At 37.9% G+C, this 27,638-nt stretch overlaps 1 protein-coding gene across 1 annotated transcript; it reads left to right on the forward strand.

Annotated features, from left to right (window-relative positions):
• Positions 1-71: 71 nt before the first annotated feature.
• On the forward strand, positions 72-27,576 carry LOC130921474 (protein kinase C delta type-like). Its single transcript, XM_057845429.1, has 17 exons — positions 72-315; positions 10,477-10,607; positions 14,338-14,610; positions 19,562-19,730; positions 20,167-20,198; positions 20,310-20,395; positions 20,612-20,741; positions 20,872-20,972; positions 21,383-21,464; positions 21,624-21,745; positions 23,840-24,013; positions 24,156-24,247; positions 24,335-24,397; positions 24,539-24,677; positions 24,958-25,146; positions 26,472-26,600; positions 26,710-27,576. The coding sequence occupies exons 2-17, from the start codon at positions 10,499-10,501 to the stop codon at positions 26,866-26,868; spliced, it is 2,049 nt and encodes a 682-aa protein (XP_057701412.1). The 5' UTR covers positions 72-315; positions 10,477-10,498; the 3' UTR covers positions 26,869-27,576.
• The last annotated feature ends 62 nt before the right edge of the window (positions 27,577-27,638 follow it).

Here is a 27,638-nt window from a genome sequence, read left to right on the forward strand (position 1 = left end):
GAACAGTTTTACGCGGAAAACACCTGGATGACGTCATACTTTCGACTTGCTAGAAGTGCAGAACCACTGTAAAAGTGACAGCAGTTCGCAGCAGGACGGCACCGGAGACAGAGTTCACGGAGCCAGTCACGCGACACGCACACATTCAGCCTATGTCAACAACACACATCATATATATATATATATATATATTTAAAAAAAAAACTCACACCGTAAGAGCAGCGGAGAAGAGCTCCAGTCCAAGTTGACTTTGCTGGGGGACAAAAAGTGCTCAAAGAGGAAACTCGCCACTCACGCGACACTTTGGCGGAAGCGGTAAGTGACAATTTTCTCCGAGAACTTTTCCAAAACAATTTGTGTAGGTTCCATTATTCGTTGTGACAAAGCGTTTATTCACGCAGCCGTTGGACTTTGGTTTTGTTTTATTTTGCTTGATAAATGAACGCACGACAACAAATCACGCTTGGCTACGGTAGGAAGAGGCGCTTCTCAACTTTGCCTCATTTCAACGAAATATCTTCTATATAAATGTTTCTTCCGTAAGAAAAAACGACCCTTTGAACATTTACTTGAACGCATTAAAACTGGAGTATTTGCTTTATACGTGCCCACTGCCACCAGGCCGTAGCCTATGGCAACCGAGTCAAGTGACCCTAGCTAACTTTTTCCTGTAAAATTCATGAGCGAGACGGCAAAGGACAACACAATTTCACTTTAAAGAGATTAATATGAGATCTCAGAAATTTGCCTGATGAAGATTGAGATAAAGTCACATGGTGACGCAGAATTCATGACTTAATTCATATATAAATCTTTTTTAAAACAGACAACCTCACTAAAGTTTGAGTAATAATTGCATGTATTTTAAAAAGTGTACATTAGTGTGCTTGTCATGTGAGATTAACTGATAAGGCATGTTTTTCAATAAACTAAGAACACTTCAGGCATGTTGTCCTCAGTGCTCATAATTAAGAATTCCTTATTATTTCCTTATTCCTTATTTATGATCGTGGTGTCTTTCGGACATTTACGTTCTTTCTATTCCTACCTTGAATGAATTTATTTGCACTCGTAGGGGAGTGGGAAGAAGAAAAACCATAGACTTCATAATGTATTGATGGGGCGCTGGGCCGATAAATAGGGGGCCTGCATTGTTTGCGAGGCTCTCAAAGCTGACCAAGTGGAATTACACATTAAGAGCTTTTTTCATTGAAAATTCTTGTGAATAAATGCTTAAATCCCCGATTTCTTTATAGATATGGACGTAAAACAGTCTCGATTCTCGGTTATAAGCAAAAAAACCTGTGCAGTTAGCAATTATTTTACGTGAATATGTTGAAGTACAATACTAGTGTGTTAGTGAATGTAGCTAGCGGCCGCTTTATGTAAACAGAGATTTTCCGGTGAAAATTCTTGTGATTAAATGCTCAAATCCCCGAATTCTTTATGGATATGGACGTAAAACAGTCTCGATTCTTGGCTAAAAGCAAAAAAAAACAAACAAACGTGCAGTTAGCATTTATTTTACGCAAATATGTCGAAGTACAATGCTAGTCTTGGTGAATGTAGCTAGCGGCCGCCTTATGTGAACAGAGTTTTCCGGTGAAAATTCTTGTGATTAAATGCTTAAATCCCTGAATTATTTATAGATATGGACGTAAAACAGTTTCGATTCTTGGTTAAAAGCAAAAAAAAAAAAAAAAAATGTGCAGTTAGCATTTATTTATGTAAATATTGCAAACTATGATGCCAATGCAGTAGCGGCTAATTTCTCCCATTGATTTTTTTTTCACAACGTTTCAAAATGCATGCATGGTACAAAAAATATAATAATTACCTTGAATCCTCGAACAAATTACTAGTACTGAGACAATCCTTCCTGTTTTTATGCGGTACAGCTTTCATACTTTTTCAACAGAAATCCGGCGTTAAATCGCTGCGTGCGTGTGTTTCTGAATAGCTCCTTTTGATGTGGGCAGCCCCCTACTTGAATGCGAGGCGCAGTGCATGACTGATCTGACCAGTCAATACCATTATGAAGTCTATGGAAAAGCCTATTTAATCCCAGAACTGATCTTATCGTCCAGCAGTCTTATTGCGTGGGATACTCCTGTCCTTCGACTTAAAGTTCACACAATGAAGAGAGAGGAAAACAAAAACCAAACAAAAAAAACAAATTAAAACAACTAAACCAATAGACAACCAACTAGACCAACAAATTCAGAGTTGGGTCATTAATAATAATTTTCATTATATACACACAAATTCTACAAAAACAGCAACAAAAATTGTCTGTAAATGTCATCATATTGTGACCAGACCATATCGTTATACAACAATTCAAATTTTTACATATTTTGACAGTGCTTGAAGGGTTTGTCTAGATCATTCCACAGTTTCACGCCACGTACAGACACACAAAAACACTTGTGAGTTATTCGAAGTCTGGGTAAGATGAAATCTCCAGAACCTTGCAGACTATCATTTGAAAGAGTCACACCCCTGCTAATCGTGTTCTTCTTATCGCTGCACTGCTGATGCTTGAAGGCAGTGTGTTTGTGAGGGCATGTAATACTATCTGCCTGCAGTCAGTGCCATGTCAATATTAGATTGTGGTATCCTGAACAGCTTTGAGGTCCTCAAATTGAAAATCACTTAACTACTGTAATTTTCGCACTATAAGGCACACCCGACTATAAGCCGCCACCCACCAAATTTGACATGAAATTGACATTTGTTCATAGATAAGACGCACTGGAATATAAGCAGCAGCTGTCCTCACTGCATTATGAGATATTTACACCAAAAGATATCAACCGGTAACACTTTATTTGACAGCGAAATTATAAGACTGTCATAAGATCAAATGAACCACCATGAAGCTTTCAACCAATTGGCTGCAAATCTTCATTTTTTCAAGAAGCTTCAATTTGGCTATCACTGTTTTCTTGGGGGAGACAGTCAACCTCTGCTGCCACCTGCTTTCAACACTGTTGTCGTCCAACATGCCCCCTAGCATGTATTGCAGCGCTACAGATGTAAATAACAAATCAAAATTCATGTTCTGTGCTAATTATTTCTTCAGTTACTGTTATAGTTGTTTCATTCATTGCTAGTTATGGAAGTAACACTTTATTTGACAGTGGCGCCATTAGACTGTCATAAGACCATCATAATTATGACATGACATTGCCATGACCATTAATAAATGCTTATGACAGATATAATTTTCTGTCATCTGGCAAATTATCTCCCTTTTGAATGGATGTTAAAGATCCCTGCTGGACATAAATGGAGTTAGTGACATAATTTGCAGGATGAAACTACTGGATCAGTAACTGAAGAAATAATTGGCACAGAACCTGAATATGGATTGTTATTTACATTTGTAGCGCTGCAATGCATGCTAGGAGGCCTGTGTTGCCTATTAACCCAAATAAATTAACAAATAAGCCGCACTGGACTATCAGCCGGAGGATTCAAAATGAGGACAAAAAAGTAGCAGCTTATTGTCCAAAAATTACGGAACTCGCCCTTTTGCCACAGTTCATCTGTGGAAGTTCTACCTTTGAAACGTGTCTTAGGATGAGCTATTGTGATTCACCTGCATGCTGAGAGACACTCTCCCAGCTCAAATGTTAGAAGGCTGCAGTGGGAGGTATCCATACTGCAGTGGATGTGCATGCAGAAATAAAACTCTGTGTGGGGGTTCCTGCTCTGCTGGTAAAGCAGGTTTGACACCTTGTCAAACTTGAGCACAGGAGTCAGAAACATAACTTATCCACTGTTGTCTAATACAGTACTTGTCCAAGTGTTTAACAGCCATTTGTAATTTGCTTCCTGAGACCAACTTACTTTTAATTACATTTCTGCTTACAACTAGAGGCTTGCGAAATTTCCGATTCTTAGATTATTCGCGATTCGGCCGTGTAAGATTTGAGAAGGATTCTCAAACATCCAAATTCCGATTATTTAATCATACCAGGTAAAGCGAAACTAAAACACAGTCAGCGCGGTCTTTGGGACGCAATGAGGAACGGACCGAGAGTAAATATCATGTTCAACTCATGCCGCTAGATGAAAAAAAAAAACAATAATACCTGACTGCGGCCGACAGCCGCTACAAACAACGCCCAGTTGCTAGCTGCTACAAACATACTGTCACATCATGCTACGGTAGATATCACATATATGTAGATGGGAAATATCTAGATATATCTAGATATATATATCTAGATGGGAAAGGCAGACGAAGGCCACGTTAGAACATGTATAGAGAACTAGATGCGAAACACAGACTTGCAGGCATGAGTAAACAGCCGCCATCTGAAAGCAGTAGACTTCTCTGGAAGGCTCAGTTGTAGCAAACCTATTTAACTTTTTATCTAAAATACTCATGAATCGGCAAAATCTTGACTTGAATCTATCTTAAATGATGAAACAGTTTTAAAACGTTCACATTCAAAAGTAGACAGAAGGGAAATTATGGAATAACGGAAGCAATTTTAACAACTTTAACGGTTGATTCACAACATTAAAGTACCTCATTGACCCGAATATAAGACGGCCCTGATTATAAGACGACCCCCTCTTTTTCAAGACTCAAGTTTGAAAAAAACATTTTTGAAAACCAAGTTAATTTTTCTACAGAAAATAATTACAGTACATCTGAAACAATTGATTACAACAATATATTTGAGGAAAAAAAGCGTGTTATTTTGCCTTATTCAAATCTTAATATCTGAACATTTAAATATGTAAACTAAAATGCAATCACATTCGTAAATGAATGGCTTCTGGTTTTTGAAATGTTAATAAACCAATCTATTGTGATAAAACAACAAAATTGCAATAACTGCATTAACTATCAAAGTGAGGTCTAACTGTAATTGTAGTCTCGAAAGAAATCTGAATAAGGAAAAACATTGCAATAAAATAATTGCCTGGTAAACCAGACTCACCGCTGTTCCAGCGATTGAGTCCGGCGACCGTCCGGCGGATCAAATTCCGAGGGCGGAGCAAGCCACAGCAAATAGACAGCGGAGTGGACCGATCAGCGACGGGCAGACGTGACGTTGTTAAAGCGACAAGTAATTAGCTTGAGAATGGAGAAGTTTATTGAACATGACTAGCGCAAGCCATGTTGACTGTTGTCAATGACTTGTTTCAATGTGTTTTTGGTAATTTAAAACTGTTTTTACCGCGGATTGGAACATATTCTTGGCTCTCCCGTTCGCCATCTGTGTTGTTGTAGAGACGACATTCGGCGCGCAAGAGTGACGTTACTCGTTAAGAACACGTCACGCAAATAAACGAATCGGATTGGACGGTTGATTTTGTACCTTGCTCGAGAGGCCGATAATGGGCTGGGTCCCAGACTATTTCTCACAGTGTTTGAAAAATACAGGGAGATTAGTCTGGCTGTGCCAGGCAAATAAAATAATGCAAACTGGTTAAACTTGAGAGTAGTTGAGATATGTCATGACAGAACATCGCTTCAATGATATCTGGCGCCATCTAGCGTTGTGAATGGGTATAATGTCTAGACTAGTCTAGATAATGTCTAGATTATATAAGACGACCCCCATTTTTTCAGTCTTAATGTCTGGACCGCGAATATAAGACGACCCCCATTTTTTCAGTCTTATTTCAATGCAAAAAAACCCACAGTCTTATATTTGGGCCAAGACGGTAATTGAATGTAGTTTAAAGCTGCTGATACAGAATGGGGACTTAAGTATTTTATTTACTGTTTTGAACTGTTAACTTGACACTGAAATAGTAGTTTTCTTTAACCTGAGAGGATTTTTGAACAATTTTGGAACTAATGTACGAAACATTAAAAGTGGGGGGTGCATCAATAATCGATTTATAATCGAATCGTAGCCTCTGAATCGTAATCAAATCCTTAGGTGCCCCAAGATTTCCACCTCTAGTTACAACAGTTGTGAAAAATGAACAAGGCTGTAAAGTTCTTGACCTCTGTGTGCATGCCTGTTGCTTGTGGGCAAAGAAAGCGAATGTTTGACATTAATCTTGCTTAGTTAACGAAGGGAGGGCTTTGGTTCTGTCAAGCTGCCCTCTGCTGAAATTCATTAAAGGCAGCTTTGTTCAAGGTTATTAGCGTGTTGTTATATTATATACCACTGTGCTGTAGCAAAATACTTGACGACCATAGACATTTTTGTACACTTATAACACAATTTTGGTTTTGCTTTTAGGTTAGACATTTAAATTGCATTTGTTGTATCTGTTTGTGGAAGAAGTACTTGTAGTAACTGTAAGTTCCTCCTGTAAATGTTCTAGAATGTTTTGACCAATCCAAGTTAAAGTTACATTATTACATGCTTAACTCATTGGATGACATTGACGTCGCTATTGACATCGCTATAGACGTCCAATCCATTTTGACTGGCAGAGGTCATTCGCTGCCAACCCTCTCAGTCAAAAGGAAGGACATTGAATGCCGTCAGTGGCACTGAAAGATTAGCATTCACTGTCAGTCCTCCCAGTTTAAATGAATTAGACATCTATTGTTGTTGATGGCAGACAATAAGCTAATGGTTAAAAATGCTGACATTGTTCCCTTATCAGATTCGTCTATAGTTGACCCGTTTCAGAAGTGCTGTCTATTGTATGTATGTATGTACTGTATGTATGAATGTAGTCACGAATATTTACTCATAAATCACATGAGATTATTAACTCTTATCATTTGATGGACCAGCACAGCCCCCCCCCCCCCCCCCCCCCCCCAATAACAGGGCGTCAGCTGGTGTTGCCTCATGGAGTCAGACTGCTTTCTGAAGTTTGGTGTCTTTCGCTCTATCGCATACTTCCACTTCCTTGTCTGCTTGGCTACAGAGAGTCACAATAATAGGCAAAAAAAAAAAAAGATAGTCATTTGAATGAAATAAAGATTTTAAATTTTGAAAAGATAGTTGGGTGTATATTTTACCATTTTCAATATTGTGCATTTCTTGAATTCTTTGGGTGTGCAATATTAAAAGCTCTATATCGCACTTGGAACTATTTGAAACGGATGTAACATGTTTTGAAATGTGTTGTTTTTAACCAAAAGCTCAATTTAGCATGCTGCTGGTCAAGTTTTTATTGCTTTAGTTCTGCCAGAAAGCTACCCGAATTGACTGATGAACACATATTTTTGTACTTACAGTATGTTCAGCCAAAAACATTCCCGTGCACCTTTTTGGCACACATTTTATTCCAAGTGCTTGTTGAGACAGTCGTGCAGCCACAATAGCAAGTATGCCATCGCTCAAAAGATGGATGACCCTGCAAATTACGGCCAACGGGCCACATCCAGCAAATGTTGAAATTTTGACTCTCAGTCTTACTGAACTTAAACTAAAATGCAAATATGCGCTGTTTTTATTCTGGGAGTTGTGCTTTTATTTTTGCATGCATGCATGTCAGCAGTACAAGTCTTCTAAATTGCCAACTCTGCTGTGTTTTATGACTTTAACTCTTGTAGCTCCCTCACCCCAAAAAGTGAATAGCAACAGCACTAAGAAAGCTTTCGTAATTTTTAGCAATATTGACATTTTCTACACAGTGGAGGTATGAGACGATTTTTCATCACTAATGTATCCACCCAAATGATAATAATGAAAGAAAAAAAAGCAAACCCTTTCAAAACAAACCATTACACCGCCACTCTAATTAAACGAATCCTCGAAACAGCGAAATGTGATTCAAAGCTTTTTTCTAATCAAATTACTTAAGTTAATCAATTAATTGTTGCAGCACTAGATGTTGTAGCAATGTTGATTTTGTGTGCCGGCATCTATATCATTTTGTTGACAATTTATAACTGTGTTTAACTTCTTTATTTTATACTTATTACAACATATACCACATATACACAAACAGTAATTACCATTAATAGAATAGAATAGAAAGCCTTTATTGTCATTATAATGACTATGCCATAATGTGCACCTCATTTTAAAAAAAGAAAAGAAAGAAAATACAATAAGGCTAAGAAAATCAACACAACTTACAGTGTACACAGATTGTGAATAAAGTGAATAAGTGACTGGCAGCAAGTGGTGATTATAGTGGTAATAGTACGTATATGACAATTTACAGAAGTATAGCATTTAAATCAATTATAATTATATGATTTATATAAATACGTACAAAAGAAATAATGATTGTGTGGTTGTAGCTCTCTACAATCTTTTCAGTTTCTTTCTTTATGTGAAATTCATTTCCCACCCTTTAATGCTTGAGTTACAGAATATCGGTCCTGTTCTGAGTTACAAGCATGTGCTGAAGCAGCATGAAATGTACCGGGACACTGAAACCAAATAAGCTAATTGGCATTTCGCCATTATTGATTTAGTCATTTATACCTTTGCCCGTCCTACAACATTATACATTATAATGTGAAAATAGGATTATTGGTATTGAGTAATCGAGTACTGTGACATACAGTCATAACATTATTCAGTCTCAAACACTTTTGTATTTTTTTCTTTTAATTCTAGCACAGTTTATAGCTTCTAAATATAACTTTTTAGTCTACCAATGATTACCTGAACATTGTCGCTCAATGCAAGACCATTAATATGTATACTATAGATAAAAGAATTACTGTGTCTTTGGTTTTTTTATGTTAGTGTTGTGCTGTGCTGTGCGTTTGCTGTCTTCGGAGTCGTTTGTCGGCTGTCTTCCTCACTGTGCAATTTAAGTTGTTTTGCTACATGTTTTATAGCTGACAAAAAATATGAATATTGTGTTTTCAGCATGTCTTTCAACAGAATATGACGTGCTTTTAGCACAATAAGACTTGTCTAACAATGTCATTCTTGTTTGTGGAAAGAATGTTGTTTACTGTACGTGTTGCTTTTGTATGTTATGTGTTCTTTAGATGTGCAAATGAGCAGCTGTCAACGGAGTTACCCCACTTGTCCGACGGGTTTCGCTAGTGCCCACGTCAAATAACAATTTACACATATTCAATGCATAACAAACCTCTTATCTGTACACTGTACAGCAGTTCACGTGTTCAAATTCCTGAGAAAAGTTGTTGACATTGCAGGAACCCACATACACACGCGCACACACACAATGACACAATTAAGGAGCAATGTTCTATCATTAAGTTTTCTTTCGTCTTGGGTCCAGCATAATGTTTTCCTGTCCTGCCCCTTTCCCATGTATGTACTGTAATCAGTTTTTCCAGCCCCTCGGGGGACACAAAGCTCTCTTTTTTTTTTTTCCCCCTCTACAGTAGAGAGGTACCGATATATTTTTGCTTTCTTTGTACAGAGTTAAAAAATTAGTCTGTAATATTTGGATCATGTTTGTTTATTATTATGGTTTACGTTCCAGCTATACTGTATCTTCAAATAAGGCCATGTGAGTTCTAATAGCTTCTAAGCTCTCTTGACCTCACAAAAGAAACTTAAGAGTGTGTAGGCCTCAATAAGCATGGGTTTGTGGGATTAGTGGCAGAGGTGTGTTTCTTTTTTTTTTCCCATCGTGAATCTGTAAATATTTACTGTTGTTTTTCTTTTCTTTTACAATGGCACTTCATATCTTGATCAAGTGGAATCTTTTTACCAAACTTGATTTTCAAGAAGACCCAAAGGTTTACACGATAAAAATCTTATGATCTATGGCCTTTTTTCATGGGAATTACTGAATTGATTTGTCGCCTGATTCCTACTCCAAGTCCTGTAACTGCAAAATATTTTTGTCAGGTAATTGTAGAACTTTACTGGTGAGAGCATATTTCAAAACTACTTGATTATAGATGACAAAGAGAACCGAACTGCAGTAATGACACAAATATTTCAAATTTTGATTTACCATCTTTTCTATCTCATCTAGTAATTTTGTCAAATTGTCAAGTACTCAGGTCTGACCAACTCAATCTTTTTGTCAATATGTGTCTGAGCAAGACTATGAAGTATTAGATTTGGACCCCAATTAAAAAAAAAAAAGGAAAAAAAAGGAAATCACATGCAATGCAATTAAGCTTCAAAGGTGCCAAACCTGAGAAAGATTACTTATATATAAATATATATATATATATTTATATATATAAACAAATGCTTTATTGCAATTCACTTGAAATGGAATTTCAAAACCCTTTTGGCAGGAGGGTATTTAAAGAATGTAAGCAGTAGAAATGCTTTACGCCATGTTCATTTCAAAGACAGCAACCTGCACCTGCTAGATTTGTTTGATAGAATAGTCAACTTGTGAGGGAAATGAAACACCTTATTAATCTATTTTTGTCACTCTTATGTGTACTTTTACTCATTTAGGGATTTCCACTCGCATATTTTCTACTTACTGTAGCTGAAGGGTAGTTTCCAAACTACTCCCAAGAGATTAAAACTTCGACATCCCCTCTTGTTTCCATCGAAAGACACCTTCTTCTTTTTTTAGATGTAATACCTTTGTCTGCCAAATGTAATTGCCACTCTAATGTTTCCCCAGGAGGCTGAGGTGAATTGTTGCCATGGCACCCTTCCTGCGTATCGCTTTTAATGCATACGATGTGGGTGACCTGCCTGCTCCTTCTGACCCCCCCATTTGTGCCATCAAGATGAAGGAGTCTGTCAACACAGGTATGTGCAGCCAATCCACAGAAGCATGAACTACCGTAAACAGATTTATTTTTGCTTATTTAAAATGTAGAATAGAGCATAAAATCTAAATATTAGGCCACCAGGGACTCTTTCTAGAGGTTGCCCTCAGTACGCTGCATCTTGGTAACTGCAGGCAAATTATGGTAGATTCTACAGTTCTATTTGCTCCTGGGATGAGTGGATTGAAAAAAATAATCCTTTTACCAAACTTAGGTTTTTGGGGTAGTGCTGAGGAAGGGGCAGGATCTCTTCTTAAAAGCACTAGGCTATGGGGTTATGGAACAAATTTGCTAAAAATCTGGTTCCTTGACTGCATTATGGCATTGAACTGAAGGCTCTGGATTCTGGATTGATAGCCAGTAGACCAGCAAATTCTTCTTCTGGATTACCGGTATTCCCTATTGTCTTCTGTCACCCAATGTGGAGCCCGGAAACAACCTGGCTGCACCACTAATTGTGCAAGTTCTCCCACTTGAAAATATTAGAGAGGCCTGTAATTGTCAAACCTCAACCATGAGAGACAGAATGTGAAAAAAAACCCCAGAAAATCACAATGTTTGATTTTTAAAGAATGTTTTTGCAAATCATGGTGGAAAATAAGTATTTGGTCAATACCAAAAGTTCATCTCAATACTTTGTTATGTACCCTTTGTTGGCAATAACGGAGGCCAAATGTTTTCTGTTACTCTTCACAAGCTTTTCACACACTGTTGCTGGTATTTTGGCCCATTCCTCCATGCAGAGCTCCTCTAGAGCAGTGATGTTTTGGGGCTGCCGTTGGGCAACATGGACTTTCAACTCCCTCCACAGATTTTCTATGGGGTTGAGATCTGGAGACTGGCTAGGCCACTCCAGGACCTTGAAATACTTCTTCTATTGTATGTATGTATGTACTGTATGTATGTATGAATGTAGTCACGAATATTTACTCATAAATCACGTGAGATTATTAACTCTTATCATTTGAAGGACCAGCACAACCCCCCCCCCCCCCCCAATAACAAGGCGTCAGCTGGTGTTGCCTCATGGAGTCAGACTGCTTTCTGAAGTTCGCATACTTCCACTTCCTTGTCTGCTTGGCTACAGAGAGTCACAAAAATAGGCACAAAAAAAAAAGATAGTCATTTGAATGAAATAAAGATTTTAAATTTTGAAAAGGTAGTTGGGTGTATATTTTACCATTTTCAATATTGTACGTTTCTTGAATTCTTTGGGTGTGCAATATTAAAAGCTCTATATCGCACTTGGAACTATTTGAAACTGATGTAACATGTTTTGAAATGTGTTGTTTTTAACCAAAAGCTCAATTTAGCATGCTGCTGGTCAAGTTTTTATTGCTTTAGTTCTGCCAAGGAAGAAAGCTACCCGAATTGACTGATGAACACATATTTTTGTACTTACAGTATGTTCAGCCAAAAACATTCCCGTGCACCTTTTTGGCACACATTTTATTCCAAGTGCTTGTTGAGATAGTCGTGCAGCCATAACAAAGTATTGAGATGAACTTTTGGTATTGACCAAATACTTATTTTTCGCCATGATTTACAAATAAATTATTTAAAAATCAAACATTGTGATTTTCTGTTTTTTTTTTCCACATTCTGTCTCTCATGGTTGAGGTTGAGGTTTAGACATTTTGACAATTGCAGGCCTCTCTAATATTTTCAAGTGGGCGACCTTGGGAGACCGTGGTTGACTAAATACTTATTTGCCCCACTGTAAGTGTGTTTCCAGCATCATGTTTTAACAATACAGAAAAACTAAAAATAATATTTTCAAATTATATAACAATGACCTATAATAAGGATTAAATTTGATTTTACAAAAATAAATAAAACTAAGTTGGTTAAACACCATGTTTGGATTTAGCCTATTTTAGAGAAAAGTGTTTCATACAAGAATGTTTTGATCTGTGTTTTTAATCTTATTTTAAAATGTAATTAGTTAGTTACATATTACTTCTCCCAAAAAGTAATTGATCCAGTAACTCAGTTACCTCACGGCAAGAGTGATTAGTTACTCAGCAAAGTAACCGACGTTACTTTTATGCGCTTAAACATTATTAGTCATTATACATTACATGACATCTTTCACATCAAAGATGTTGTTATTATCTGATTTAATTGAACTGTTTTTTTCATTATAATTTTTTTTAAACGTACAGTAGGTCACACTTTTTACATTTCTTTTTTAATTTCACCTTTATAGGAGTGTAACGGTATACAAACTTTAACTTTCAAATGCTATGAGAAAAAAAGCTTTTTTGTTTTTGCTGTTGTACTGAAACCGCACCGAAACGTGAGCCCCATACCTAGATACATACTGAACCGTGACTTGTGTGTATCGTCACACCACTAATACATACAAATATATTTTTCAATATGCAGGTGAGACTCTGAATCTCCTGCCTCTCCTATCTTTGCTCCAGTTGTTTTGATTAAAAAAAAACATCACACAAGGTTCATGGATACGTCATTCAAGAAAAGGTTAGGGCAAGTGACTACTTTATTGCCTGGCACGGCCAGACTGTTCTCCCTGTATTTTTCAAACACTGTGAGAATTGTCTGGGACCCAGCCCATTAACGGCCTCTCGAGCAAGAACAAAATCAACCGTCCAATCGGGTTCGTTTATTTGGGTGACATGTTCTTAAGGAGCAACGTCACTCTTCCGCGTCGGAAGATCACACAACCACAACAACCTCCTCAACAACACAGATGGCGAACAAGAGAGCCGAGAATATGTTCCAATCCACGGAAAAATCCGTTTTAAATGACCAAAAACACATTGACACAAGTCAATGACAACAGTCTGTCTCGCGCTAGCCATGGTGAATAAAATCAGCTCTCTTCGTATGTTTACTTCCGCGTGCAACTCCCTCGTCGCTTTATAACATCACGTCCGCCCGTCGCTGATTGGTCCACTCCGCTGTCTGTTTGCTGTGGCTTGCTCCGCCCTGGAATTTTTATCCGCTGAATGGTGGCCAGACTCAATAGCTGGAACAGCGGTGATTCTTGTATGCCAGGCTAACTATTTTGGGTAATAAAAATATATATATATTGTATTATATTATAGCATCTACAAGGAAAACGCCAACTTGGTGATGATAATGCACACTCAGCATGAAAATAGTATGTTATTTTCCATTAATTGTACTCACCTTGATGCCACGAACTGTATGTGTAAAAAACAAAAACAAAAAATGACGCTCGCCACACTAAATGCTAATGCTAATGAGAACACAAACTAACGCTCCCCGCCACTTAGCCAATCATCATTTTTGCCTCGGCGTCACCACTCCCTCCCCTCCTCCCCACTCCCGCTCTGTTCTTCCCAGGAAACGGTGACAAAATCAAGACAACTCGCGTTTCATTTAACCAAATTGTAGTAACGTGCCCTTTCACATCCTTGGTAACGGTAACGACGTTGCAAAGATGGGAATAGTAATTATCTCACTACTGAAAAGAATAACGCCATTAAACGCTGTTATACTCTAATGCCGTTATTAACAAAACTAGTTTTGAATAAAAATAAAAAATTGAAATTGAAAATGTTGATTTTGAGGATTTTACATATAAAAGAGGTTGCGAGGGCCTGTACATTTCTGCTTGCAGCTTTAGTTAATGTAAGGCATTTGCAGTGTTCATCCGATTGTTTATTTCATTATTTTATTCTTGTCTTCACAAACTAAAACAAGTCTTTTTTCCACAGAACGAGGAAAAACACTGATTCAGAAGAAACCAACTATGTATCCATCATGGAAATCTACTTTTGATGCTCATATATATGACGGTCGTGTTCTAGAAGTGGTTCTGATGCAGAGCGCTGAACAGGCCTTGGCAAAGGCTACTGTTGGTTTGTCTGTGCTCGCCGAACGCTGTAAAGAGTCTAAGACCAGTGGTCGTGCTGAATTCTGGGTGGACTTGGTACCGTCAGGGAAAATCCAAATTGCTGTACAGTATTTGCTGGAAGACAGTGATGCAGGTAGGTCATTTTATGATTAGTTTGGTTTAAGAACCACCAACAAAATATAATTTATATACTTCATATCAATAAAATACTTGTCCCTAGACCTTGATTCAAACCTGGGTTGTCGTGGTGAAACCTAGATAAGAGATGACCATGGATGACAGAAAACTGTTGGAAAACCTCCCTTCCTTTGTTTCAAGTTTAGCACCCTTTTAGATAAACAAAACTGCATTGTAATTGATGTTGACGGATTTTCTCCAATAAAAGTGCCGAGCTAGGAAATAACTTTTTTTTCCCCCTCAATTTTCCAGTATGTGATTTGACCAGGCATGTGCCGGTATGAGATTTTGACGGTATGGTAACCTTAAGCCAAAATACCACGGTTTCACGATATTGCAATTACAGCTCAATAATGCGTTACTTTGAGATCTGGGTTTTAAAAAAAAATTTTTTAATCCATTGAACAGGATTTTTATTTTTCAAAATATATTAGCGAACTGGAACATAGGTAAAATGTAAAGATAAAATAACAAATAAAAAAAAAACTGAAATATTCTAAATAAAATTAAAATAAATGCAGTCCTTTAGGTGAGCCTGAACCCACAGCCAAAACTCAACGTTATTCCCATCAGAACAAAAATAATTGAATTATTTACCATAAAAAGCATGTGTGTATGACTCATATCATGTTTACATTATACACACACACACTTTCTAAACGCAGACAGTTGCCAGAGAGAGAAGAACACCACATGTTCTACCACCGCTAGTAGCTCGTAGCTGGTAAGAAACATTCATGACAGTGTTTACTAACGTTTAATTTTGTATAAATGCGAAATCATATTGGAGGTATTGCCTCCTCGGCAGCCACCCTCCACAAACATGTTTTACATGTTACATATTTTACACTTTTCCGAAGCCCAAGTATTCCCATGCTAGCGATTTTGTTTTCTTCGATGATGGAAAAAATTCAGGAGTTTCCCCTCCTCCAGCCATCGTGTAGCACAGCTGACTCACTGACACTGAGCAACAACTGGTGAGGGGAGGGTTGAGCCTTGCAGCAGCAAGCGAGGGATTTCTCCCTGCATTTTTGGGACATAAAAAAACAATACCATAATAATACTGGCAACCAGTTCAGGGTGTCCCCTGCCTACTGCCCATAGTTAGCTGGGATAGGCTCCAGCACCTCCGCGACCCTCGTGAGGAAAAAGCGGCATGGAAAATGAATGAATGAATACCAATTATAATAAAAATTAGCTAATACCTTAGGGACGGTATTACGTAAATTTTTTGCGGTTTTGAAACCGGGACATTTTCATACCACGGTATACCTTGAAACCGGTAATTGGCACATGTCTAGACTTGACACTTACTAAGTTCTGTCATTCATTGTAAATTATATATTGTGCTAAACCGCTGGTATGTCACTCAACCTGCAGTAAAATTGAAAATGTCTATTTAATCTGCTCTGGTGTAATCTTGTTGGAAACAATGCCTCATTCCCCAATGCTATTAAGTGTGATGCAAAATAAACAAACAAAGATAATACAAAAAAATTTTAGTTGACATAGTTTAGTTGACAAATCACAAACACTTCACAAATGTCGTATTACACTTGTTCAGAGGCAGTATGAGTGATGTATTTAAATTTAAATCCATACGCATCAGCTCTTTGAGAAGCAACACTGAATATCCTTAGGTGTGTGAAAATAGCTTTCTTGACCGTCTTTTTCCTCTGTCGCAATCCTGCTCCCTCCTACATTGTTGCTTTCTTGGCTCTGTCCACGGAAGCACTGTTCAAACACAAGCAGCTGCCACTCGAAGGCAAAGAGGAAAGAGTTTATCTTTCTTTAACGTCCTTCCACTACTCTTACTCTAATCAGTGGTGTCTTTAAGCCACTCTTTTTCTGACAAAGTGCTTCCATTCACCATCCACTCTCCTTATCGCTGTAGTTTCTACTCACATTGTTTACCTCTCATGCCTCTTTGCCAGACTTCTCCGAGGTACTTTGACCCCACGCAGTTGACTTGCATCAGCTGCTTGCTCACCGTTGTAATTTTCTGTGCATGTGTTCCCAGGTCTCCAGCGTTTTCCAACTGAGAGTTTTGAATTGTATACCTAGCAAATTAAATTATTAAAAAATACATTTGTGTTAGTGGCGGGTTAAGAAATAGAGGTGCTTCAAATGGCAAAAAATATATGTATATATCCACACTTACTGTAGCTAAATACCTAATTTTATGTAGTCTTACTGAGACATTAATTTGTATAAAATGTAGGCAGAATGTTGGGAGAAACAAAATTAAGGCATTACGACACCATGTTTGGTCTGCGAGGACTGTTCGTGGTTGTCACTAATCACTATGTTTAACTTAGCTTAAATAAATCTCCAGATATCCTGTACATGCTCACTTCAAGCATGTTTTACCACAAACACACTCACAAAATTGTCCAAATTACAAATGGGCTCTGTCAATCACATTTGAAATGAAGTATGTTTTGAATGGATTGAAGTTTAGGGTTTATAATCATGGAACAATGTGTAAATTTGGTATTTTCTTTCTATCTTAAGAATGCTTCTTACCTGTTTTAGCATGGTTCTTCTCAATGTTCTAGACCAGGGGTCCCCAACCTTTTTTGCACCACCTTTTTTTCACGGACAGTTGCTCTGTCAAATTTTGCACCCTATTAAAACTTTGCTCCCAAAGCTTTTGCGGCAGTGAAAAAGTCGCCTTTTATACCGTATTGGCCCGAATATAAGATGGCCCTGATTATAAGACAGCCCCCTCTTTTTCAAGACACAAGTTTGAAAAAATACTTTTTGAACACCAAATTATTTTTTATACAGAAAATAATTACAGTACATCCGAAACAAATGATTACAACAATATATTTGAGAGAAAAAGCATGTTATTTTGCCTCATTCAAATCTTAGTAGCTGAACATTTAAATATGTAAACTAAAGTGCAATCACATTCGTAAATGAATGGCTTCTGGTTTTTGAAATGTAAATAAACCAATCTATTGTGATAAAACAACAAAATTGCATTAATCATCAAAGTGAATTCTAACTAACTGTAGTCTTGAAACAAATCTGAATAAGAAAAAGCATTGCAATAACGTAATGCAAACTGATTAAACTTGATAGTAGCTGAGATCTGTCATGACAGAACATCGCTTCAATGATATCTGGCGCCATCTAGCGTCGTGAATGGGTATAACGTTGAGACCACGAATATAAGACGACCCCCTCTTTTTCAGTCTTATTTCAATGCAAAAAACACAGTCTTATATCCGGGCCAATACGGTATGTAGTTGGACTCTCAATGTTATCCAACGGTGCTAGAAAAACTATTTACATCGTAAACATACATGTGCAACTCGAAAATGGCGTAAATTAATGCTTAACGACACGGCAAAGTCGTTAAGTGAGAGAGCTTTGTGCAGTTGTGTGCAAGTAACATTGCAAATGTAAGTTAATATTCCTTTCTTTAAAGAAAGTTTGTAGCGTTTACTTTGGAATCGCTGCATTCGCGGCCATTTTTAACGTTACGCGCATGCCAAATTTGTCAGAACACCGGCAATGTGCGGCAGAAAAATACAGCAAATAAAAAAAAACACTTGTTTTTAGCCCCGTCGTGTTAAGTGCAGGGAAAAAAATAACTCACCCGCTGAATCAGTGGGAGGCCTGAGCTTGTTTCGTTGAGAAAAGATGGTCCCATCTAGGTGTGATGGGAGATTGAGAGAAGCCCTCTTCACAAAGATACAATGTTGGAAATTGTAGCAAGGTTTTCAGTGCTCTCCTAGCGATGTCAGGATATTCCCGAGTATTCCCGACTTTAATCCAGAACCTCAGTAGAGTTGTTGTCTCAAATGTACGTTTAGGGTCTCCGTCATTTGCGATCTCTGCAGGCTGATTCGCCTGTAGCACAGACATGCGGGAATCACTCGGTTTATTTACAAACGGGTCACAAATCCACTCCTTCGCAGTTTGTGGGTCTTTAGTGATTGGGAAGTAGCATAGATTTTGTTTTCTTCAAGGTCTTATGCTCATCTTTTGGCTCGTTATGTGCCCTTTTTTCCCGGAAAAAAATCTGTCCAATGACGTCTGTTTTTCAGTCATTCTAGCGTGGGGGCTAATTATTTCCGGGAACAAATGTGATGCACCCGCCCGACGTCATACATGATTATTGAGGACAATCGCACATAGATATACAAAGCAAGATGTACTGCTAGTAGTCCAATCAATGGATTTCTATGACAACATTCTATCCTTTAGTATTATATCTAGGGTAGACTGGGATATTGGTGTGTTCAGGCGCACAGGCCAAAGTTAATTTGGCCAGAATGCAGTCGTTAATGAATTATTTCTTTTGCGGCCCGGTAGCAAATGCTCCACGGAGGGGTACCGGTCTGCGGCCCGGCGGTTGGGGACCCCTGCTCTAGATTGTTTAAAGAATCGATGGCAAAATTGTCAATGCCTTTTTTTTTTCCTTAGTTCTTGTAAGGATTAAATCATCCAGTCCTCTGAGCAATAGCAACAGCAGTACGCTCTGTTTGGTTTGGGCAATGACAATGTGGCACATTTTACAAAGCTCAATGCATATGCCGGGATTCTGTCATGCTGCGTATTTCAAGAGAATGTTTAGTAAAATTATAAATTGTATTGGAAATGGAGCGCTGTTTCAACAACAACAAAAATCCATCTTTTTGGACGTTCTTTGAAAGGTCTTAGGTTGCATAAAAGGAACAGTGCAGATCTATACAGAGGCAAGATACAAGCATAATAACAATGACTAACAGTTCCTTACTGACAAACCTGTTTTTAATAAATATTTATTTAGATATTAGAGCCATATTTTAGCTATGAAGCCTATACAGTATATCTAAAAAAGATAAACTGTTTGCTTAATCACTTGTTCATAAGACTGTTTATTTACCTTTTTATTGTTCTTTTCCCTACAGCACAAAACCAAGCATCTGTGAAAGTTTCTCCTGAGGATGGACTCGTAACCCTGAACAAGAGGAGGGGTGCTTTCAAGCAGCCCAGGCTTCACGTCATCAAGAATCATGAGTTTACTGCCACTTTTTTCCACCAGCCTACTTTCTGCTCTGTTTGCAGAGAGTTTCTCTGGTGAGTTCATCATTGCTAAATCTGTCGGCATATTAGAACACAAAAAGAATGACGGAAACAGCATTGAGCCAATTTATTGTTACAAAGTGAATCACGTAGGGAATCTACCCGGTCTTGTTGCATTCCAACTACTGTAAGTGAGCAACATTTACCTGTTGGCAAAGTTCCTTGAAATCAATACCAAAGATCAAATTTTCCAGCAAATCCTGTTGGTGTGTATTTTTCTTTGGATTAAATAGGTAAAATATTGATTATGAAAATAATCGTTCCTTGTAGCCTTTATTTCCATACAACTACAAATTACAGTATATTATGTTATTCTTGAAACATCACTAGATGATTGCCTTGTTCTAATTGCAGTCTCTCCACCGACATTTTCTCTATTAAAAAACAGCATGTTATGCTCTAATATGTTTGTCTGTTTTTTCTCACCAAGGGGCCTGAAAAAGCAAGGCTACAAGTGCAGACGTGAGTTCTTACACTACCCATTACCTATCAGCATAAAAAGGCAGTTTAATATTTACTTCCATTACTTCCACAATTTAAAACAATATTTTCTCATATGTTTACCCCTCACAGAATGCAATGCAGCAATTCACAAGAAGTGCATCGAAAAGATTATTGGCAGGTGCACTGGAACTGCCGCAAACAGTCGTGACACAATGGTGAGGCTAAGGTTAAGTTTAACAGTAATTTACTGTTTTTTCCTGCTTATATTGTTAACTGTGCCATAAATTATTTTTAACAAAAAAAAAAAACAACAACTTGCAATTAAAAGTACTTAAAATACCAAGACATATGGATTTGAACTAAATGTTTTGTAAGACTTCTTTGTAGCATTCAATTAATCTAATTCACGAGTGTACATCATTTGTGCGTAGTTCAAGAAAGAGCGCTTCAAGATTGATATTGCGCATCGCTTCAAGATCCATAACTACAGAGGCCCCACCTTCTGTGACCACTGTGGCAGTCTGCTCTGGGGTCTATACAAACAAGGCCTTAAATGTGAAGGTGAGGCAAGTTACAAAACTCTATTTACAGTATTTTAATATAAGATAATGTCTTGCACTTCTGACATTTTGTTTCACTGTTCAACTTCACTAATCCATATTTTTACATTTTGTTTATTTATTCATATCAGACTGTTGCATGAACGTTCATAGTTATTGTCAGAAAAAAGTGGCCAATCTTTGTGGAATCAACCAGAAGCTACTGGCTGAGGCTCTCTCTCAAGTCTCCCAGGTTTGTACAAAATAGCATTTACCAGTTTATAGTTTTGTGTCAAATGTAAGTAACCATTATTTGATATCTAAACAGACTGGTACATTATAGTGAAAACCTAACTAATGCTTAAAAAAATAATAATTAAATGTATTTTGTACCCTAGTGGAGTATATCAATTTTTTACACATTTTGTGTACATATGCTTCACACAAGTTATAATACATGGTCGTATGATGGGCTGCACTACAGTATGGAGATTGAGCAGAAAAGGATTTAGCAACCTGTTCATCAGCATACTGATACAGCTCTCGCATTTCTCAGCTAATCAGTCAATTAGACTAGATTCTAGGGAAAATTGGACGGTGGGCAGTGATGTGTTGCAAGCCACTGTTAACAATACAGTACATGACAATTATTTTACATCTTAGAAATCCTTGAAGAAGTCTGATGGCGCCGATACAAGCGAAATTGGGATCTACCAAGCCCTCGGTCCAGGAGCGCCTCCTTTTGGTAAGGTTTTGTCATTGCAGTTTAAGACTACTAAAAGTTCAAATGAGTTAAAAACTTTTGGTTTTGTTTTACAGTTTATTGTGTTAGTTTTCGTATGATTTTTTTTTTAATACAGCGTTTCATAATTTCATATTCACTCTTTTGCACAATGTCTCTTAGCTGGTAAGAATGGCAAAGTGAGCGAGAGCTCAATCTCTGTTGCACCTTCTGTTAAGCGGCCACGCCTCACCCTCGACCACCTGGTCTTCCACAAGGTTTTGGGCAAAGGCAGCTTTGGCAAGGTGGGTGGGTTTTGCACTCCATATTAATTTACTGATTAAAAATTGAAGGTTTCTGTTTCAATTCAATTCAATTTAATTCAATTTTATTTGTATAGCCCTAAATCACAACAAGGTTGTCTCAAAGGGCTTTGCAGAAGCAATATGATACACAGTCAGAAACAGCAAATGAAGTAAACAAAGATGAATCAATAAAGTTCAAGTCCTGGGCATCCCCCATCCTTGGACCCTCCATGTCGGCAAGGAAAAACTCCAAAAACTCCAAGCTCTTTGGGAGAAAATGAGAAACCTCGGGGAGTACCACAGTCAGGAGAGATCCACTCCCAGGACTGATAGACAGGATGAACCAGGACTGTTAATGGGAATTAGCAGACGGGGTTACAGTCTCTAAAGATGCAGTAGAGTAAAGGAACAAGAAGAGGTCCATCTACCAGATGAGACGGGGGTGGCAACGAGGACGTCCATCCAGCCAGGGGTCCGGATAGTCAGGAGGCTTCAGCTGAAAAATAGCCCCTCCCCAGAGGGGAGGGGGAAAGGGGACACCGGGTGACTAGTGATGAAGAGACTAGTTAACTAGATATTAACATTGGAAAATAGAAATAAAGTAAGACAAGTGGTAGGTAGAGTGAGAAAAAGGAGATAGAACTCAGTGGCTGTACTTACCCCAGCATGATAGCTTCTAGTGCAGCTTAGACTGAACTATGAGTCTAATCCGACTTCAACTAGCCTGACCATAAGCTTTGTCGAATAGGAACGTTTTTAATCTAATCTTAAATGTGCAGACTGTTTCGGCTTCTTTAACATTAGCTGGAAGCTGATTCCATAAAACGGGCTTGGTGGCTAAAGGCTCTAGTTCCGACAGTTCTTTTAGAAACCCTGGGAACTACCAGTAGACCTGTGTTCTGTTGGGGCGGTATGGAACCAGAGCATCGGTGAGATAAGATGGCCCCAACCCATTAATGGTCTTAAATGTAATAAGGAGGATTTTAAATTTAATTCTAAACTCGACTGGAATCCAGTGAAGGGCCTGGAGCACAGGGGTGATGTGCTCTCTTCTATTTGTTCCTGTTAAAAGTCTTGCTGCTGCGTTTTGGACTAGCTGAGACCTTTTAGAGAACTTTTAGGACAAGCTGCAAGTAGGGAGTTACAGTAATCCAATCTAGATGTAAGGAACGCGTGAATTAATTTTTCTGCATCGTTTTTAGATAAAATATTTCTAATTTTGGCTATATTACGCAGGTGAAAAAAGGCCGTTCTGCAGGTTTGTTTAATATGAGCTTTAAACGATAAGTCTGGGTCAAATAAAACTCCTAGGTTTTTAACTGTGGTGCTGAAGGCTACACTTACATTGTCCAGAGTGACTATCTGGGCAGTTAAAGAGTCTCTCACACTTTTCGTGCCTATTATAAGGACTTCTGTCTTTTCAGGTTTAAGTAGAAGATAGTTAGTGCTCATCCAGGTATTTATATCTCGGACGCAGGTGCTTAGTTTATCCACTTGCCTGATCTGCTCAGGTGTAATTGATAAATACAGTTGTGTGTCGTCAGCGTAACAATGAAAGTTAATGCTATGTTTTCTGATGATATTACCTAGAGGAAGCATATACAGCGTAAACAAGATGGGCCCGAGGACCGATCCTTGCGGCACACCATAACTAACTCTAGAGTGCGGTGATGATTGCTGGTTTACATTTGACAAACTGGTACTTATTAGATAAATATGATTTAAACCAGCAGAGTCCTGCTCCTCTAACACCCATGTCACATTCTAGTCTCTGCAATAAGATATTATGGTTGATTGTGTCAAAGGCTGCACTTAGGTCCAACAGAACCAGGATTGAGACTAATCCAACGTCAGCGGCTAGTAACAAGTCGTTAGTTACTTTGACTAATGCAGTTTCAGTGCTATGATGAGCTCGAAAGCCAGCCTGGAAATGTTCAAATAAACTATTGTCCTGTAGGTGCTGACAGAGTTGTTTAATTACCACTTTTTCAAGGACTTTGGAGAGAAAGGGTAGATTAGAGATAGGTCTATATTTTTTCACACCTGACCATGACTATGCTCCGATCTCACTCTGTTAGTACTCTGCTTCCTCAGGTGCTGTTGGCTGAGCTCAAGGGCCAGGGACAGTACTATGCGGTTAAGGTTCTCAAAAAGGATGTGGTTCTAATGGATGATGACGTAGAGTGTACAATGGTGGAGAAGCGAGTTCTTGCCCTTGCTTGGGAGAATCCCTTCCTCACACACCTTTACTCTACCTTCCAATCTGAGGTGAGCATGAAATCTATAATCAACATTAATGTCTTTTTCTTGACCCCCAAAAACCAATAAAATCAGATGACAACTGCTTCAGTTTTCTATGCTCGAACTGTGTCTGCAACAATGAGCTGACAAGATCACATTGTTTGCCCAGGAGCATCTTTTCTTTGTGATGGAGTATCTCAATGGAGGCGATTTGATGTTCCATATCCAAGACAAAGGCCGCTTTGATCTAGCCCGAGCCACGTAGGTGGAAGAGATCATTTACTCATGTTGTCAAAGAACATTGTCAAATTGTGGATGATTATGGTTGTATTTTATTCCATCCATCAGATTCTATGCTGCTGAGATAATCGTTGGGCTGCAGTTCCTCCATTCAAGAGGAATTATTTACAGGTAATTGTGAGGGATTTAATAAATATAGTAAATATTGGACATTTTCACTCCATCAGCAGATTTGGAACATATATAGTCCTGATGTTAGATGTAGATATTTGAAAATACAGTAAATTTGATGGAATGAGTAATACTTCATAGGGATCTGAAACTGGATAATGTAATGCTGGACATGGACGGGCACATCAAAATAGCAGACTTTGGCATGTGTAAGGAGAACATTTGTGGAGATGTCCGGGCCTCAACGTTCTGTGGGACACCAGACTATATCGCACCAGAGGTATTTAATGCTGTAATTCCCGTAGATAAGAATTGGGCTAAAAGTTCTGGGGGAAAAATCTGCATTAATTTAGCACTCTGTCCATTAAGTTTTTTTTCCCATTCATCTTATTTGACAATTCGTTCATGCATTTATTGTAAATACAGAAAAATATGAGTAAAATGAAATATACAAAGTACATACATTTAAAGAAATCAGAACACAGTAATTTACCCAACTCGTATTTCTCCCATGCTGTTTTGCAAAAATTATATTGGTGCTCTTCTATCTCTTGTGGCAGATTCTCTTAGGACAGAAGTATACCTTCTCTGTGGACTGGTGGTCTTTTGGTGTGCTGCTCTATGAAATGCTGATTGGCCAGTCACCTTTCCAAGGTGATGATGAAGATGAGCTGTTTGAATCCATCCGGTCAGACACCCCTCACTACCCTCGGTGGATAACCAAGGAGGCCAAGAGATTGCTTGAGCTGGTGAGTTTCTTCTTTTTAGATGTGCTCTGGTCAAAAATTACGCAATTTAGATTTTCCATTGAAAGGGTAAATACCACAATGAGGAAGGTATCAGAAAATCTGCTGAGACTTTTGGTATATTTACAATACAAAGTACTTGAATTTGCTAATTTGTTTAGCTTTTTCTGTTCTCTGCAGTTTTCTGTTTACACTTTACAGCCAACACCAAAAGCTACAGGTGATGGTAGACACTAGGCAGACTGTAAAATTAGGTATTGCACTAGCAATATGAGTCTGCCTGCTCAGTACAATATGAGTTTCAGTACAGTATGATCTTAACTGATTTGAGGCATAGTACACATTGGACTGATCGCCAGCCAATCACAGTGCACATTTATAGGAAAGTAAGCATTCACAATTGCCCAATGTACCTCAATTGACCAGCATAATGTTACTGTAATGCAAAAGAGCCAAATTTGAACCCCCAAACTTAGAACTGTGAAGCAAATGTGTTAGCTAATCCCCAGTTTTGTAAAATATACAGTATTTACTAGGTCTGTCAAAATTATTGCGTTAACGGGTGGTAATGAATTTTTTTAAATTAATCACGTTAAAATATTTGACGCAATTAACGCAAATGCCCCGCTCAAACAGATTAAAATGACAGCACAGTGTCATGTGCACTTGTTACTTGTGTTGTTTTTTTTAGTTTTGTCGCCCTCTGCTGGCGCTTGGGTGCGACTGATTTTATGGGTTTCAGCACCATGAGAATTGTGTAATTATTGACATCAACAATGGCGAGCTACTAGTTTATTTTTTGATTGAAAATTTTACACATTTTATTTAAACGAAAACATTAAGAGGGATTTTAATATAAAATTTCTATAACTTGTACTAACATTTATCTTTTAAGAACTACAAGTCTTTCTATTTGTGGATCGCTCTAACATAATGTTAATGTTAATGCCATCTTGTTGATTTATTGTTACAATAAACAAATACAGTACCTGTGTGCAGTATGTTGAATGTATATATCCGTCTTGTCTTGTCTTTCCATTCCAACAATAATTTACAGAAAAATATGGCACATTTTATAGATGGTTTGAATCGGGATTAATTACGATTAAATAATTTTTAAGCTGTGATTAACTCGATTAAAATTTTTAATCATTTGATGCCCTAAAATTTACATATTATTTACAAATTTTAGTAGAGAGGACAACATTTTCAGCCTTGAACTTGGTTCATTGCAATGTACATCCAGCCTTAATGTAGCATCCTATCTCAATAGGATTGTTTTACCTTTTAATTCAATTCAAGCACTTGTTTTTCCAACATTATTGCAGTTATTTGAGCGAGATCCGACTCGTAGGCTTGGCGTAGTTGGAAACATCCGTAAACAGCCCTTTTTCGACTGTATCAACTGGTCGGCTCTGGAGAAGAGAGAAGTGGCTCCCCCTTTCAAACCCAAAGTGGTAGGAACCATTCTAATGTCCAGAATTGTTTTGTGCTCTCCCCATAAAACGTAAATTTGTCCAAGCCTACCGCCCTAATGTGTGGTAACTGAAGTGCTGGTGTCCACAGAAATCCCCAAGTGACTGCAGCAACTTTGACAGAGAATTCCTGAGTGAAAAGCCACGACTTACCCATGGCGACAAGAACCTCATCGAATCCATGGATCAGTTAGCATTTTCTGGCTTTTCCTTTGTCAACCCCAAATTGGAACATCTGATAAGCAAATGAAAAGACTAATCAGGCCGCCCTGGGACCACGGTCACTGATTTATTACTGTCTGTTATGGGCATTAGCTTATATGAAGTCATCGTCATGGTTGAATTTTACTGAATACCTCATTAAGAGGATAAAACTATACATTTAATTAAGGGACATACTTCAAATACCATTTTAACTATAATCAAAACTGAAGGGGTATTTTTTATTGTTTGTGTCATTGTTTTGCCCATGTAATCACTCCACACTCAATAATCTATGTACTGTATCTTAAAAATGGCATTCGAAAACAAAATATGAAATGCATCTATGTCTAAATTATAGTACTACTACTACTACTGCTAAATATCTGATGAATAACAATTCCCCAGCCAATTAAGTCACATCCTGATATCCTGCACTGACTTAAATATTAGAGATGTTGTAAACAAGCTGAACATTGTAAATACAAAATATTCTAAGAACAAAATGATTCAATTAATTTATTCTTTGTCACTTTTCAGCTGTGTTAAACTTGCACATGTTGATGAAATTAAGCAAAACCAATCAGTGGTGGATAAAATTGTATACTACTACCTGTGGTTAAGATGTATTTGTATTTGTTGTGGAATGAGCATTATGAACTAAATGTGGACAAAGTGCTTCCTTTGAATTAAAGGTGTACTTTTATAATGATTCTTTTACATACAGTAAAATTATGAATAAACAGTTCTTTATCCATTTTCCAGACGACTTTTCCCTCATTCATTCAGGTGGGGTACATGATTGGCTGTGACTCACCT

The sequence above is a fragment of the Corythoichthys intestinalis genome, chromosome 9, assembly GCF_030265065.1.
Source record: "Corythoichthys intestinalis isolate RoL2023-P3 chromosome 9, ASM3026506v1, whole genome shotgun sequence".
Classification (NCBI taxonomy): Eukaryota; Metazoa; Chordata; class Actinopteri; order Syngnathiformes; family Syngnathidae; genus Corythoichthys; species Corythoichthys intestinalis.